Source organism: Oncorhynchus masou, unplaced genomic scaffold (genome assembly GCF_036934945.1).
Source record: "Oncorhynchus masou masou isolate Uvic2021 unplaced genomic scaffold, UVic_Omas_1.1 unplaced_scaffold_551, whole genome shotgun sequence".
Lineage (NCBI taxonomy): Eukaryota > Metazoa > Chordata > Actinopteri > Salmoniformes > Salmonidae > Oncorhynchus > Oncorhynchus masou.
The window spans coordinates 18,848-34,619 of record NW_027011926.1 but is presented as its reverse complement, the minus strand read 5'-3'; the positions used below and the strand labels follow the sequence as shown (position 1 = coordinate 34,619).

The following is a 15,772-nucleotide window of genomic DNA, read 5'->3' as shown; positions in this document are numbered from 1 at the left end:
ATCTTCCACACGGTAACACACATTATCTTCCACACGGTAACACACACATTATCTTCCACACGGTAACACACACATTATCTCCCACACGGTAACACACACATTATCTCCCACACGGTAACACACACATTATCTTCCACACGGTAACACACACATTATCTTCCACACGGTAACACACACATTATCTTCCACACGGTAACACACACATTATCTTCCACACGGTAACACACACATTATCTTCCACACGGTAACACACACATTATCTTCCACACGGTAACACACACATTATCTACCACACGGTAACACACACATTATCTACCACACATTAACGCACATTATCTTCCACACGGTAACACGCACATTATCTTCCACACGGTAACACGCACATTATCTTCCACACGGTAACACACACATTATCTTCCACACGGTAACACGCATTATCTTCCACACATTAACACGCATTATCTTCCACACGGTAACACGCATTATCTTCCACACGGTAACACACATTATCTTCCACACGGTAACACACATTATCCACTCCACACGGTAACACACATTATCTTCCACACGGTAACACGCACATTGGCCTTGTTTGAGAATCAAAGCCGTGATGTATTCTGGGTCAATTTTGACTGACCTACAAATTATGTTGTAGTTAGTTGTGATGGGGTAGTTAGTTATGGTGCAGGGTAGTTAGTTATGGTGCAGGGTAGTTAGTTATGATGCAGGGTAGTTAGTTATGATGCAGGGTAGTTGAGTTATGATGCAGGGCAGGGTGGTTAGTGCTATGATGCAGGGTAGTTAGTTATGATGCAGGGTGGTTAGTTATGATGCAGGGTGGTTAGTTATGATGGTTAGTTATGATGCAAGGTAGTTAGTTATGATGCAGGTAGTTAGTTATGATGCAGGGCAGGGTGGTTAGTTATGATGCAGGGTAGTTAGTTATGATGCAGTGGTTAGTTATGATGCAGGGGGTTAGTTATGATTATGATGCAGGGGGTTAGTTATGATTTAGTTATAATGATTAGTTATGGTGCAGGGTGGTTAGTTATGGTGCAAGGGTGGTTAGTTATGATGCAGGGGGGTTAGTTATGATGCAGGGGGGTTAGTTATGATGCAGGGTTAGTTATGTTTATTATGATGCAGGGGGTTAGTTATGATGCAGGGGGTTAGTTATGATGCAGGGGTTAGTTATGATGCAGGGGGTTAGTTATGATCAGTCTTGACTCCCCTATAAAATGCGACTTCAATGTTGAATGCGCTCATGATTTTCCACATGGGAACATGTAAGTTTCCTTCAACTATCAGTCTTTCAGATGACGACGATGGTCAGACTTCTACCCATCTTAGTAACTGTTGTATCAATATGTTTGGACCATGACAGTTTACAATCCAGGGTTACTCCAAGCAGTTTAGTCTCCTCAACTTGCTCCAATTTCCACATTATTCATTATGAGATGTGGTTGAGGTTTAGGGTTTAGTGAATGATTTGTCCCAAATACAGTGCTTTTAGTTTTTGAAATATTTAGGGCTAACTTATTCCTTGCCACCCACTCTGGAAACTAACTGCAGCTCTTTGTTTTGAGTGTTGCAGTCATTTCAGTCGCTGTAGTAGCAGACATGTACAGTGTTGAGTTATCCGAAAACATAGACACAGGCTTTACTCAGTCAATGGCGTGTCGTTAGTAAACATTGAAAACAGTAAGGTGCCTAAACAGCTGCCCTGGGGAATGCCTGATTCTTCCTGGATTATGTTGGAGAGGATTCCATTAAAGAACACCCTCTGTGTTCTGTTAGACATGTAATTCTTCATCCACATTATAGCAGGGGGTGTAAAGCCATAACACATATGTCTTTCCAGCAGAAGACTATGATCAATCATGTCCAAATCTGCACTGAAGTCTAACAAGACAACCCCACAATCATTTTATCATCATTTCCTCTCAACCAATCATCAGTCATATGTGTAAGTGCTGTGCTTGTTGAATGTCTTCTTCCACACTGACTTAACGGAATTCAAAAGTACAATTCTTGTCTTTCATAATTTGGTCTGATATACCTGGATGTGTAATGTCAGCGTTTGTTGCTGGCATGTCATCCTTAAATTTGCTAATCTTGCCAATGATAAAGTCATTAAAGTAGTTGGCAATATCAGTGACTTTGTGATGAATGAGCCATCTGATTCAATGAATGATGGAGCCGAGTTGGCTTTTGTTCCCAAAATTTAATTTAAGATGCTCCAAAGCTTTTTACTATCATTCTTTATGTAAATACATTTTTGTTTCATAGTATAGTTTATTTTTATTTGGTTTAGTCACATGATTTCTTAATTTGCAGTACGTTTGCCAATCAGTTGGGCTGCCAGACTTATTTGCCATACCTTTTGCCTCATCCCTCTCAACAATACCATTTTTAAATTCCTCATCAATCCACAGGGATTTAACAGTTTTTACAGTAATTTTCTTAATGGGTTCATGCTTATTTGTAACTAGAATAAGCAATTACATAAATGTGTCAAGTGCAGCGTCTGGTTTCTCCTCATTACACACCACAGACCAGCAGCGTCTGGTTGCTCCTCATTACACACCACAGACCAGCAGCGTCTGGTTGCTCCTCATTACACACCACAGACCAGCAGCGTCTGGTTGCTCCTCATTACACACCACAGACCAGCAGCGTCTGGTTGCTCCTCATTACACACCACAGACCAGCAAATAATCTTTACACATCATCAACATATGAATCACTACAAAACTTCTTGTATGACCTCTTGAACCCTATATTAGGTCCAGCCTTTGGAACTTTGGTTTTCCAAGATATGGCTACTATATTGGGATCACTACATCCTATGGATTTGGATACTGCTTTAAAACAAGTTTCTGCAACATTAGTAAAGATATGATCAGTACATATTGATTATTTAATTCCTATGCTGTTTGTAAGTACCCTGGTGGGTTGACTGATAACTTGAGGCATTCAGGGCAATTAGGGGGACATAATTTAAGTTACTTACATTGTATCTGCCAATGCCCCTAGGACCATGTACATTTGATGCAGCATTATGATGACTCATTGTCACAATATGATAGATGAACTGAGCTGGTCTTGGGTCATTGATAAGTCATTGTTTCAGTGTCAGAGGCAGGCTTGAGGTGACTATGGCCCACCGACGACGGTGACATTACGGAAGAGGTGGCCCAGATACAGGTACCTGACAAACCCTCCCACGACCTCTTCTCTCCTCTCATTCTCTCCTCTTCCTCTCTTCTCCTCTGATTCTCTCTCCTCTCTTCTCCTCTGATTCTCTCCCCTCTCATTCTCTCTCCTCTCCTCATTCCCTCTCCTCCTTTCATTCTCTCTCCTCTCATTCTCTTCTCCTCTCCTCTTCTCCTCTCTCCTTTCATTCTCTCTCCTCTCACTCCGTCCCTCTTAATTTTTCTTTACTGTGTGTGTGTGTGTGTGTGTGTGTGTGTGTGTGTGTGTGTGTGTGTGTGTGTGTAGATCTTGCAGAGTGAGGATCCTCAGAACAGTGAGGAGATATCTCCTATCAGCCAGGCCTGGTTCACCACCAAGGAGGATAAAGACACACTGGTTAACAAAGGTGTACACACAATGCACATGGAGCTTGCTACATATATCTGTGGTTGTTCAGTGGGTTTACTCCAGGCTGCATTGGTCAGTGGCTAAATAGAGGCTGTGATTGGTTGTTTGTCTGCAGGTCATAAGTGGAAACAAGGCATGTGGTCTAAAGAGGAGATCAACCTCCCTGATGAGCAACATCCAACAATATGTGAAGGTACACACACACACACACACACACACACACACACACACACACACACACGGTAAGAGTTCCCACCAGGTGACTTGTGTTAGGGAGTCTGTAGTACTTTGTGTGTGTGCAGGGTCGGGGAATGGAGGACCCAGCTGAGATCATCTTTGAGATGTCTAAGGAGGAGCGTAAGGATTTCTACCGCAGCGTGGCCTGGGGTCTGAACCGCCCGCTGTTCGCCGTCTACCGACGAGTCCTCCGCATGCACGATAACCGCAACCATGTGGGCAAGTCAGTACCCCCCCCCCACACACACCATCATAGAACCCCTCCCCCACATACACACCGTCATAGCAACCCCTCCCCCACACACACACCGTCATAGCAACCCCTCCCCACACACACACACTGTCATAGCAACCCCTCCCCCCACACACACACACCGTCATAGCAACCCCTCCCCCCACACACACCGTCATAGCAACCCCTCCCCCCACACACACACCGTCATAGCAACCCCTCCCCCCACACACACCCGTCATAGCAACCCCTCCCCACACACACACATGATCATACCCTCCTCCCCCAGACACACAGAGTTTTGGTGGGTTGGTGTGTGTGAGCTGATGTTGTTGTTGCTGTTGTTGTTGTAAAGGTACTCTCCTGAGGAGATCAACAAGCTGAAAGAGTGAGTATGACATCACTTCCTCCTCTAAACGTGTCTCCAGTCCATATGTGCTGCAGTCTGAGGATGTGATGTGTTTAGGCTGAGACAGAAGCATGGTAATGACTGGGCCACCATAGGAGCCGCTCTGGGCCGCAGCGCCTCGTCTGTTAAAGACCGCTGCCGACTAATGAAGGACACCTGCAACACAGGTCAGATACTTTATCCTGGGGGGTTATGCTTTAGGAAGCAGGTCAGATACTTTATCCTGGAGGGGTTATGCTTTAGGAAGCAGGTCAGATACTTTCTCCTGGAGGGTTTATGCTTTAGGAAACAGGTCAGATACTTTCTCCTGGAGGGTTTATGCTTTAGGAAGCAGGTCAGATACTTTCTCCTGGAGGGTTTATGCTTTAGGAAGCAGGTCAGATACTTTCTCCTGGAGGGTTTATGCTTTAGGGAAGCAGGTCAGATACTTTCTCCTGGAGGGTTTATGCTTTAGGAAGCAGGTCAGATACTTTCTCCTGGAGGGTTTATGCTTTAGGAAGCAGGTCAGATACTTTCTCCTGGAGGGTTTATGCTTTAGGAAGCAGGTCAGATACTTTCTCCTGGAGGGTTTATGCTTTAGGAAGCAGGTCAGATACTTTCTCCTGGAGGGTTTATGCTTTAGGAAGCAGGTCAGATACTTTCTCCTGGAGGGTTTATGCTTTAGGAAGCAGGTCAGATACTTTCTCCTGGAGGGTTTATGCTTTAGGAAGCAGGTCAGATACTTTCTCCTGGAGGGTTTATGCTTTAGGAAGCAGGTCAGATACTTTCTCCTGGAGGGTTTATGCTTTAGGAAGCAGGTCAGATACTTTCTCCTGGGGGGTTTATGCTTTAGGAAGCAGGTCAGATACTTTCTCCTGGAAGGTTTATGCTTTAGGAAGCAGGTCAGATACTTTCTCCTGGAGGGTTTATGCTTTAGGAAGCAGGTCAGATACTTTCTCCTGCAGGGTTTATGCTTTAGGAAGCAGGTCAGATACTTTCTCCTGGAGGGTTTATGCTTTAGGAAGCAGGTCAGATACTTTCTCCTGGAGGGTTTATGCTTTAGGAAGCAGGTCAGATACTTTCTCCTGGAGGGTTTATGCTTTAGGAAGCAGGTCAGATACTTTCTCCTGGAGGGTTTATGCTTTAGGAAGCAGGTCAGATACTTTCTCCTGGAGGGTTTATGCTTTAGGAAGCAGGTCAGATACTTTCTCCTGGAGGGTTTATGCTTTAGGAAGCAGGTCAGATACTTTCTCCTGGAGGGTTTATGCTTTAGGAAGCAGGTCAGATACTTTCTCCTGCAGGGTTTATGCTTTAGGAAGCAGGTCAGATACTTTCTCCTGGAGGGTTTATGCTTTAGGAAGCAGGTCAGATACTTTCTCCTGGAGGGTTTATGCTTTAGGAAGCAGGTCAGATACTTTATCCTGGAGGGGTTATGCTTTAGGAAGCAGGTCAGATACTTTCTCCTGCAGGGTTTATGCTTTAGGAAGCAGGTTAGATACTTTCTCCTCTAGGGTTTATGCTTTAGGAAGCGGGACTTACAGTTGTCTGTGTGTGTAGGGAAGTGGAGTGAGGAGGAGGAGAGGCGTCTATCGGACAGTGTCTATGCCCTGGCGGGTGTGTGTCCGGGCCGTGCAGTGACGGGCGGGGTGTCGTGGGCGGCTGTAGCTGATCTGGTGGGAACGCGGTCGGAGAAACAGTGTCGCTCTAAATGGCTCAACTACCTCAACTGGAAACAGAGTGGAGGGACGGAGTGGACCAAAGACCAGGATCTCAGCTTAGTACACAGGTAGGGAGTGGTCTGGGTGGTGTGGGTCTGGGTGGAAGGGATCTGGGTGGTGGGGGGTCTGGGTGGTGGGGGTCTGGGTGGTGGGGGGTCTGGGTGGTGGGGGTCTGGGTGGTGGGGGTCTGGGTGGTGGGGGGTCTGGGTGGTGGGGGGTCTGGGTGGTGGTGGTCTGGGTGGTGGGGGGTCTGGGTGGTGGTGGTCTGGGTGGTGGGGTTCTGGGTGGTGGGGGTCTGGGTGGTCGTGGGGTTCTGGGTGGTGGGGGTTCTGGGTGGTCGTGGGGTTCTGGGTGGTGAGGGTCTGGGTGGTGGGGTCTGGGTGGTGGGGGGTCTGGGTGGTGGGGTTCTGGGTGGTCGTGGGGTTCTGGGTGGTGGGGGTTCTGGGTGGTGGGGGTCTGGGTGGTGGGGGTCTGGGTGGTGGGGTTCTGGGTGGTCGTGGGTTCTGGGTGGTGGGGGTTCTGGGTGGTCGTGGGGTTCTGGGTGGTGGGGGTCTGGGTGGTGGGGGTCTGGGTGGTGGGGGTTCTGGGTGGTGGGGGTTCTGGGTGGTGGGGGTCTGGGTGGTGGGGGTTCTGGGCGGTGGGGGTCTGGGCGGTGGGGGTCTGGGCGGTGGGGTTCTGGGCGGTGGGGGTTCTGGGCGGTGGGGTTCTGGGCGGTGGGGTTCTGGGCGGTGGGGGTCTGGGCGGTGGTGGTCTGGGCGGTGGGGTTCTGGGCGGTGGGGGTCTGGGCGGTGGTGGTCTGGGCGGTGGGGTTCTGGGTGGTGGGGTTCTGGGTGGGTAATTACATTTAATAGAAAGCAGAATTCAAACCAGCTTTATTGATGAAAGTACCGTTATCTGGTGTCTACTTCTTCTGGCTTTCTCTCTCTCTCTCTCTGTGTGTGTGTGTGTGTGTGTGTGTGCGCGCGCGCGCAGGATAGTGGAGTTGGATGTGGATGATGAGAATGAGTTAAAGTGGGAGGAGCTAGCGGGGGGGTGGAGCAGTGTTCGCTCTCCTCAGTGGCTCAGATCTAAGTGGTGGAGCATCAAGAGACAAGTAGCCAATCACAAGGAACTGCCCTTCCACGGTAACACCCCTGGGCCTCACCTCTGACCCTTACCTCATCACTTCTCACCTCTGACCCGACCCTTACCTTCCCTCACCTCTGACCCTTATCTCTCATCACTCCTCACCTCTAACCCCTTACTCTGACCTCTCCTCTGACCCCTGACCCTTACCTCTCCTCACCTCTGACCCTTACCTCTCCTCACCTCTGACCCTTACCTCTCCTGACCCCTGACCCTTAGATCTCACTTCTGACCCCTACCAACTCATCTGACCCTCTCCTGACCCCTACCTCTCACTCCTGACCTCTGATTCTTACTTCTCCCTCCTGTTCTCTGACTATTAACTCTCATCACTCCTCACCTCATCTCTGACCCCTGACCTCTCATATCCAGTATCAGCAACATGTTTAAATCATACATGTTAACAAACTAGTGATAGTGTTACTACTGCAGATAATACTGTGTTTGTGTGTAGTGTTACTGAAGGGTCTTCAGGAGTTGATGGAGACTCAGGTGCCGTTAGGGGCGGGCACTGGGCCAGGTAGCCCTTCCCTGCAGATCCGAGTCACGCGATTGGAGGAGTGCTGTAGCTCCCCCCCCCGGCCCGTCACAGCACTGCAGATCCCCCTGCAGATCACACACCTGGGTCAGTACAGGGGAGGGGAAGTAAGTGTGTGTGTGTGTGTGTGTGTGTGTGTGTGTGTGTGTGTGTGTGTGTGTGTGTGTGTGTGTGTGTGTGTGTGTGTGTGGGTACTGACTGGTGTCTCTATCAGCCTCAGACAGTGCTGGTGTGTGTGTGTGTGTGTGTGTGTGTGTGTGTGTGTGTGTGTGTGTGTGTGTGTGTGTGTGTGTACTGACTGGTGTCTCTATCAGCCTCAGACAGTGCTGGTGTGTGTGTGTGTGTGTGTGTGTGTGTGTGTGTGTGTGTGTGTGTGTGTGTGTGTGGGTACTGACTGGTGTCTCTATCAGCCTCAGACAGTGCTGGTGTGTGTGTGTGTGTGTGTGTGTGTGTGTGTGTGTGTGTGTGGGTACTGACTGGTGTCTCTATCAGCCTCAGACAGTGCTGGTGTGTGTGTGTGTGTGTGGGTACTGACTGGTGTCTCTTATCAGCCTCAGACAGTGCTGGTGTGTGTGTGTGTGTGTGTGTGTGTGTGTGTGGGGTACTGACTGGTGTCTCTATCAGCCTCAGACAGTGCTGGTGTGTGTGTGTGTGTGTGTGTGTGTGTGTGTGGGTACTGACTGGTGTCTCTATCAGCCTCAGACAGTGCTGGTGTGTGTGTGTGTGTGTGTGTGTGTGTGTGTGTGTGTGGGTACTGACTGGTGTCTCTATCAGCCTCAGACAGTGCTGGTGCCAGTGACACAGAGACCATCACCCTCAACACTGCTGCTCTGCAGACCTTACAGATCCTACCTGTGAGTTGGATTAGACCATAATATTACCTTTTAAATGTAGACACAATGTTGATGTAATCCTCTTTTAATCTCACTATCACAACAATCACTGTGTGTGTGTAGTCTTTCCACCTGCACCCTACAGGGACTCCAGGGACATACTTCCTTCAGACAGCAGCCAATCAGAGCCTGCCGCTCAGCCTTTCCAGCAATCCCACCGTCACACTGACGGCTAGCTCCTCCCCGTCCCCAGAACACATCATCCTACACAGCCTCTCGGTGAGTCAGGGATGGAGCAACATTTACAGAATGGGTCAACTTTCAGTGGACATCCCCATGAGTGTCTTTCAGAACCCCTCCTAAAACCCCACCGGTTTAGTTTTGGTTGTCAGTGACATTTAGTTCATTCCCCTGTTTGTTTTTCTTGCTGGGGAACTTAACAGGAAGTAATCTAATAATTGATTAAGCTTTCTGTACAATGAAGATATTTAAACCCAGACAGCTTTTAGAGAAACACTTGTGACCGATTATGATAAATAACGTTCAGTCTCTCAGTTATATGATGATAAATAACGTTCAGTCTCTCAGTTATATGATGATAAATAACGCTCAGTCTCTGTTATATGATGATAAATAACGTTCAGTCTCTGTTATATGATGATAAATAACGTTCAGTCTCTGTTATATGATGATAAATAACGTTCAGTCTCTGTTATATGATGATAAATAACGTTCAGTCTCTGTTATATGATGATAAATAACGTTCAGTCTCTGTTATATGATGATAAATAACGTTCAGTCTCTCTGTTATATGATGATAAATAACGTTCAGTCTCTCTGTTATATGATGATAAATAACGTTCAGTCTCTGTTATATGATGATAAATAACGTTCAGTCTCTGTTATATGATGATAAATAACGTTCAGTCTCTGTTATATGATGATAAATAACGTTCAGTCTCTCAGTTATATGATGATAAATAACGTTCAGTCTCTCTGTTATATGATGATAAATAACGTTCAGTCTCTGTTATATGATGATAAATAACGTTCAGTCTCTGTTATATGATGATAAATAACGTTCAGTCTCTGTTATATGATGATAAATAACGTTCAGTCTCAGTTATATGATGATAAATAACGCTCAGTCTCTCAGTTATATGATGATAAATAACGCTTCAGTCTCTCTGTTATATGATGATAAATAACGTTCAGTCTCTGTTATATGATGATAAATAACGTTCAGTCTCTGTTATATGATGATAAATAACGTTCAGTCTCTGTTATATGATGATAAATAACGTTCAGTCTCAGTTATATGATGATAAATAACGTTCAGTCTCTCAGTTATATGATGATAAATAACGTTCAGTCTCTGTTATATGATGATAAATAACGTTCAGTCTCTCAGTTATATGATGATAAATAACGTTCAGTCTCTCAGTTATATTAGTTAGTATTATACCCTTGGTGAACTAGTCCTTAGTAATATACCCCTGGTGAACTAATCCTTAGTTAGTAATATACCCCTGGTGAACTAGTCCTTAGTTAGTAATATACCCCTGGTGAACTAGTCCTTAGTAATATACCCTTGGTGAACTAGTCCTTAGTAATATACCCCTGGTGAACTAGTCCTTAGTAATATACCCCTGGTGAACTAGTCCTTAGTTAGTAATATATCCCTGGTGAACTAGTCCTTAATTAGTAATATACCCCTGGTGAACTAGTCCTTAGTTAGTAATATACCCCTGGTGAACTAGTCCTTAGTTAGTAATATACCCCTGGTGAACTAGTCCTTAGTTAGTAATATACCCCTGGTGAACTAGTCCTTAGTTAGTAATATACCCCTGGTGAACTAGTCCTTAGTAATATACCCCTGGTGAACTAGTCCTTAGTAATATACCCCTGGTGAACTAGTCCTTAGTTAGTAATAAACCCCTGGTGAACTAGTCCTTAGTTAGTAATATACCCTTGGTGAACTAGTCCTTAGTAATATACCCCTGGTGAACTAATCCATAGTTAGAAATATACCCCTGGTGAACTAGTCCTTAGTTAGTAATATACCCCTGGTGAACTAGTCCTTAGTTAGTAATATACCCCTGGTGAACTAGTCCTTAGTTAGTAATATACCCCTGGTGAACTAGTCCTTAGTTAGTAATATACCCCTGGTGAACTAGTCCTTAGTTAGTAATATACCCCTGGTGAACTAGTCATTAGTTAGTGATATACCCCTGGTGAACTAGTCCTTAGTTAGTAATATATCCCTGGTGAACTAGTCCTTAGTTAGTATTATACCCCTGGTGAACTAGTCCTCAGTTAGTAATATACCCCTGGTGAACTAGTCCTTAGTTAGTAATATATCCCTGGTGAACTAGTCCTTAGTTAGTATTATACCCCTGGTGAACTAGTCCTTAGTTAGTAATATACCCCTGGTGAACTAGTCCTTAGTTAGTAACATACCCCTGGTGAACTAGTCCTTAGTTAGTAATATACCCTTGGTGAACTAGTCCTTAGTTAGTAATATACCCCTGGTGAACTAGTCCTTAGTAATATACCCTTGGTGAACTAGTCCTTAGTAATATACCCCTGGTGAACTAGTCCTTAGTAATATACCCCTGGTGAACTAGTCCTTAGTTAGTAATATATCCCTGGTGAACTAGTCCTTAATTAGTAATATACCCCTGGTGAACTAGTCCTTAGTAATATACCCCTGGTGAACTAGTCCTTAGTAATATACCCCTGGTGAACTAGTCCTTAGTTAGTAATAAACCCCTGGTGAACTAGTCCTTAGTTAGTAATATACCCTTGGTGAACTAGTCCTTAGTAATATACCCCTGGTGAACTAGTCCTTAGTAATATACCCCTGGTGAACTAATCCATAGTTAGAAATATACCCCTGGTGAACTAGTCCTTAGTTAGTAATATACCCCTGGTGAACTAGTCCTTAGTTAGTAATATACCCCTGGTGAACTAGTCCTTAGTTAGTAATATACCCCTGGTGAACTAATCCTTAGTTAGTAATATACCCCTGGTGAACTAGTCATTAATTAGTAATATACCCCTGGTGAACTAGTCCTTAGTTAGTAATATACCCCTGGTGAACTAGTCATTAGTTAGTAATATACCCCTGGTGAACTAGTCCTTAGTTAGTAATATACCCCTGGTGAACTAGTCCTTAGTAATATACCCCTGGTGAACTAGTCCTTAGTTAGTAATATATCCCTGGTGAACTAGTCCTTAGTAATATATCCCTGGTGAACTAGTCCTTAGTAATATACCCCTGGTGAACTAGTCATTAATTAGTAATATACCCCTGGTGAACTAGTCCTTAGTTAGTAATATACCCCTGGTGAACTAGTCCTTAGTTAGTAATATACCCCTGGTGAACTAGTCCTTAGTTAGTAATATACCCCTGGTGAACTAGTCCTTAGTAATATATCCCTGGTGAACTAGTCCTTAGTAATATATCCCTGGTGAACTAGTCCTTAGTAATATACCCCTGGTGAACTAGTCCTTAGTTAGTAATATACCCCTGGTGAACTAGTCATTAGTTAGTAATATACCCCTGGTGAACTAGTCCTTAGTTAGTAATATACCCCTGGTGAACTAGTCCTTAGTAATATACCCCTGGTGAACTAGTCCTTAGTTAGTAATATACCCCTGGTGAACTAGTCCTTAGTTAGTAATATATCCCTGGTGAACTAGTCCTTAGTTAGTAATATACCCCTGGTTAACTAGTCCTTAGTAATATACACCTGGTGAACTAGTCCTTAGTAATATACCCCTGGTGAACTAGTCCTTAGTTAGTAATATACCCCTGGTGAACTAGTCCTTAGTTAGTAATATATCCCTGGTGAACTCGTCCTTAGTTAGTAATATACCCCTGGTGAACTAGTCCTTAGTTAGTAATATACCCCTGGTGAACTAGTCCTTAGTTAGTAATATACCCCTGGTGAACTAGTCCTTAGTTAGTAATATATCCCTGGTGAGCTCGTCCTTAGTTAGTAATATACCCCTGGTGAACTAGTCCTTAGTTAGTAATATATCCCTGGTGAACTAGTCCTTAGTTAGTAATATACCCCTGGTGAACTAGTCCTCAGTTAGTAATATACCCCTGGTGAACTAGTCCATAGTTAGTAATATACCCCTGGTGAACTAGTCCTTAGTTAGTAATATACCCCTGGTGAACTAGTCCTTAGTTAGTAATATATCCCTGGTGAACTCGTCCTTAGTAATATACCCCTGGTGAACTAGTCCTTAGTTAGTAATATACCCCTGGTGAACTAGTCCTTAGTTAGTAATATATCCCTGGTGAACTAGTCCTTAGTAATATACCCCTGGTGAACTAGTCCTCAGTTAGTAATATACCCCTGGTGAACTAGTCCTTAGTTAGTAATATACCCCTGGTGAACTAGTCCTTAGTTAGTAATATATCCCTGGTGAACTAGTCCTTAGTAATATACCCCTGGTGAACTAGTCCTCAGTTAGTAATATACCCCTGGTGAACTAGTCCTTAGTTAGTAATATACCCCTGGTGAACTAGTCCTTAGTAATATATCCCTGGTGAACTAGTCCTTAGTTAGTAATATACCCCTGGTGAACTCGTCCTTAGTTAGTAATATACCCCTGGTGAACTCGTCCTTAGTAATATTGTTAAATAATGTTCACTCCCATAGAAACTAATTATTATCTGACTTTAAGTGCAGCATGTTTTCTTGTTGTCAGACGGAGGGTCTTTGTTCCAATGACAGCGTCATCATTCAGACGGTCACCTCTGACCACAGCTCTCCAGAGCCTCTTTGCCAATCACAGCTGGTTGTGGAGATGCAGGGGGAGGAGCCAGAGCAGAACTTCCTGATTGGTTCCTCAGAAGGCGGAGCCACCGAGACTCCGGAGCCAATGACAGACAGCTTTACTGCCAAGGTCCTGGACTCTCCCTCTCAGGAGCAGGCGGTGGATTCTGGGATAGCGAAGGGGGCGGTGCTTATCGTTTCTCCTACAAATGTCAGCAGCACACTAACAGGTACACTCACTCATTCACTCACACACTCACACTCTCTCTCTCTCTCTCTCTCTCTCTCATCCTCCTCTTCTTCTCTCCTTCAGATATGATCCTGGAGAACCAGGATGGCTCTGACTGAGCTGGATGACATCATCACTGATGGAGCCCATCAAACAGCAGAGTGGACATGTCGCAATTTTGGACATTATTTCTGATTGGCTGAGTTGGCCATTAAGCCCCTCCCCTTTAAATGTTTTCTTGGGTATGGCAGTAATACTGGTATGTACACCGCCATCAAACCCCAACCAAGAAGAAGTTCTCTTGGGTCAGAGGTGAGACTATGATGTCATTGTGGGCTCCTGTGGGAGCCGGCCTGACCGTGTGTGTGAGAGCGAGAGAGAGTGAGTGTGTTGCAGAACGGCTTTTCCAAACTGTCCATTATAAAGACTGCAGCCAGAGCCACAGATATACACTGATTGGACAAAGAACTTCCTAATATTGAGTTGCAACCCCATGTCAGAAGGCTATAAAGTCCTTATTTAACCTGTCTCCTCTACTTCATCTACCCTGAAGTGGATTTAACCTGTCTCCTCTCCTTCATCTACTCTGAAGTGGATTTAACCTGTCTCCTCTACGCTGAAGTGGATTTAATAAGGGATCATATCACCTGGATAGTGGGGCGGCAGGGTAGCCTAGTGGTTAGAGCGTTGGACTAGTAACCAAAAGGTTGCAAGTTCAAACCCCCGAGCTGAAAAGGTACAAATCTGTCGTTCTGCCCCTGAACAGGCAGTTAACCCACTGTTCCTAGGCCGTCATTGAAAATAAGAATTTGTTCTTAACTGACTTGCCTAGTAAAATAAAGGTAAATAAAGTAGTGTTCTTAATGTTTTGTCCACTCAGTGTCGTTGTAGATTCTCTGGTTCTCCGCCTCAGAACAGCAGCCGACAGGTCCCAGTGTGTCTGTTGGAACCGTCTGCCTACTGACCACACAAAGAACAGGACAGATTCTCATTCATCTGACACTGAATTATATCTGCATTTACTTTATTTATGTGTAATAAAAACTCCCACAGTTGCTACTCTGGTGTGTTTTAGTACTGCCTGACGATCGTCCGACACTTTATCCCCGGTTATACCTGCTCCTTTGTCCTGATCTTGTCCACATTCTGATTTAACATTTTGAGACAGGTGTTGGCAGGTTTACATTGACCTGGGTTTACCAATATTGCGAAGGGTATTCCTACCCAGGCCTGCAACATTCAGGCCCTACCCTACCAAGGCCTGCAACATTCAGGCCCTACCCTACCAAGGCCTGCAACATTCAGGCCCTACCCTACCAAGGCCTGCAACATTCAGGCCCTACCCTACCCAGGCCTGCAGCATTCAGGCCCTACCCTACCCTGCAACATTCAGGCCCTACCCTACCAAGGCCTGCAGCATTCAGGCCCTACCCTACCCAGGCCTGCAACATTCAGGCCCTACCCTACCAAGGCCTGCAGCATTCAGGCCCTACCCTACCCAGGCCTGCAACATTCAGGCCCTACCCTACCAAGGCCTGCAACATTCAGGCCCTACCCTACCAAGGCCTGCAACATTCAGGCCCTACCCTACCCAGGCCTGCAGCATTCAGGCCCTACCCTACCCTGCAACATTCAGGCCCTACCCTACCAAGGCCTGCAGCATTCAGGCCCTACCCTACCCAGGCCTGCAACATTCAGGCCCTACCCTACCCAGGCCTGCAGCATTCAGGCCCTACCCTACCCTGCAACATTCAGGCCCTACCCTACCCAGGCCTGCAACATTCAGGCCCTACCCTGCAACATTCAGGCCCTACCCTACCCAGGCCTGCAACATTCAGGCCCTACCCTGCAACATTCAGGCCCTACCCTACACAGGCCTAATTGCTTCTGCCAAATGTAAAGATGGAAACCAGAAATAACTTCCACCATTTAGTAAATCTATTAGCTGCTCCTCTGTCTGTCACTCACTCCTTCTGCATGCACTCTGCTCACGGTGGACCAGTCTGTGAGTGGCTGTGAGGTGGGATGGGCTGAGAGGTGATGTTTGGTAATGTATTATGTTGTGTGATTGCTTTA

The 15,772-nt window shown here is 45.7% G+C and overlaps 1 protein-coding gene across 1 annotated transcript; it reads left to right on the top strand.

The window, feature by feature from the left end:
• Positions 1-3,156: 3,156 nt before the first annotated feature.
• LOC135536050 (cyclin-D-binding Myb-like transcription factor 1) lies at positions 3,157-14,751 on the top strand (the record flags this gene model as incomplete). The annotated part of the gene is given in 14 exon segments (XM_064962438.1): positions 3,157-3,207; positions 3,502-3,601; positions 3,719-3,765; positions 3,767-3,796; positions 3,906-4,063; positions 4,428-4,460; positions 4,539-4,648; positions 6,018-6,246; positions 7,151-7,302; positions 7,758-7,928; positions 8,616-8,695; positions 8,798-8,953; positions 13,400-13,697; positions 13,781-14,751. Coding segments are annotated over 14 exon segments (1,650 nt in total), but the record flags the coding sequence as incomplete, so codon positions are not given.
• Positions 14,752-15,772: the final 1,021 nt, after the last annotated feature.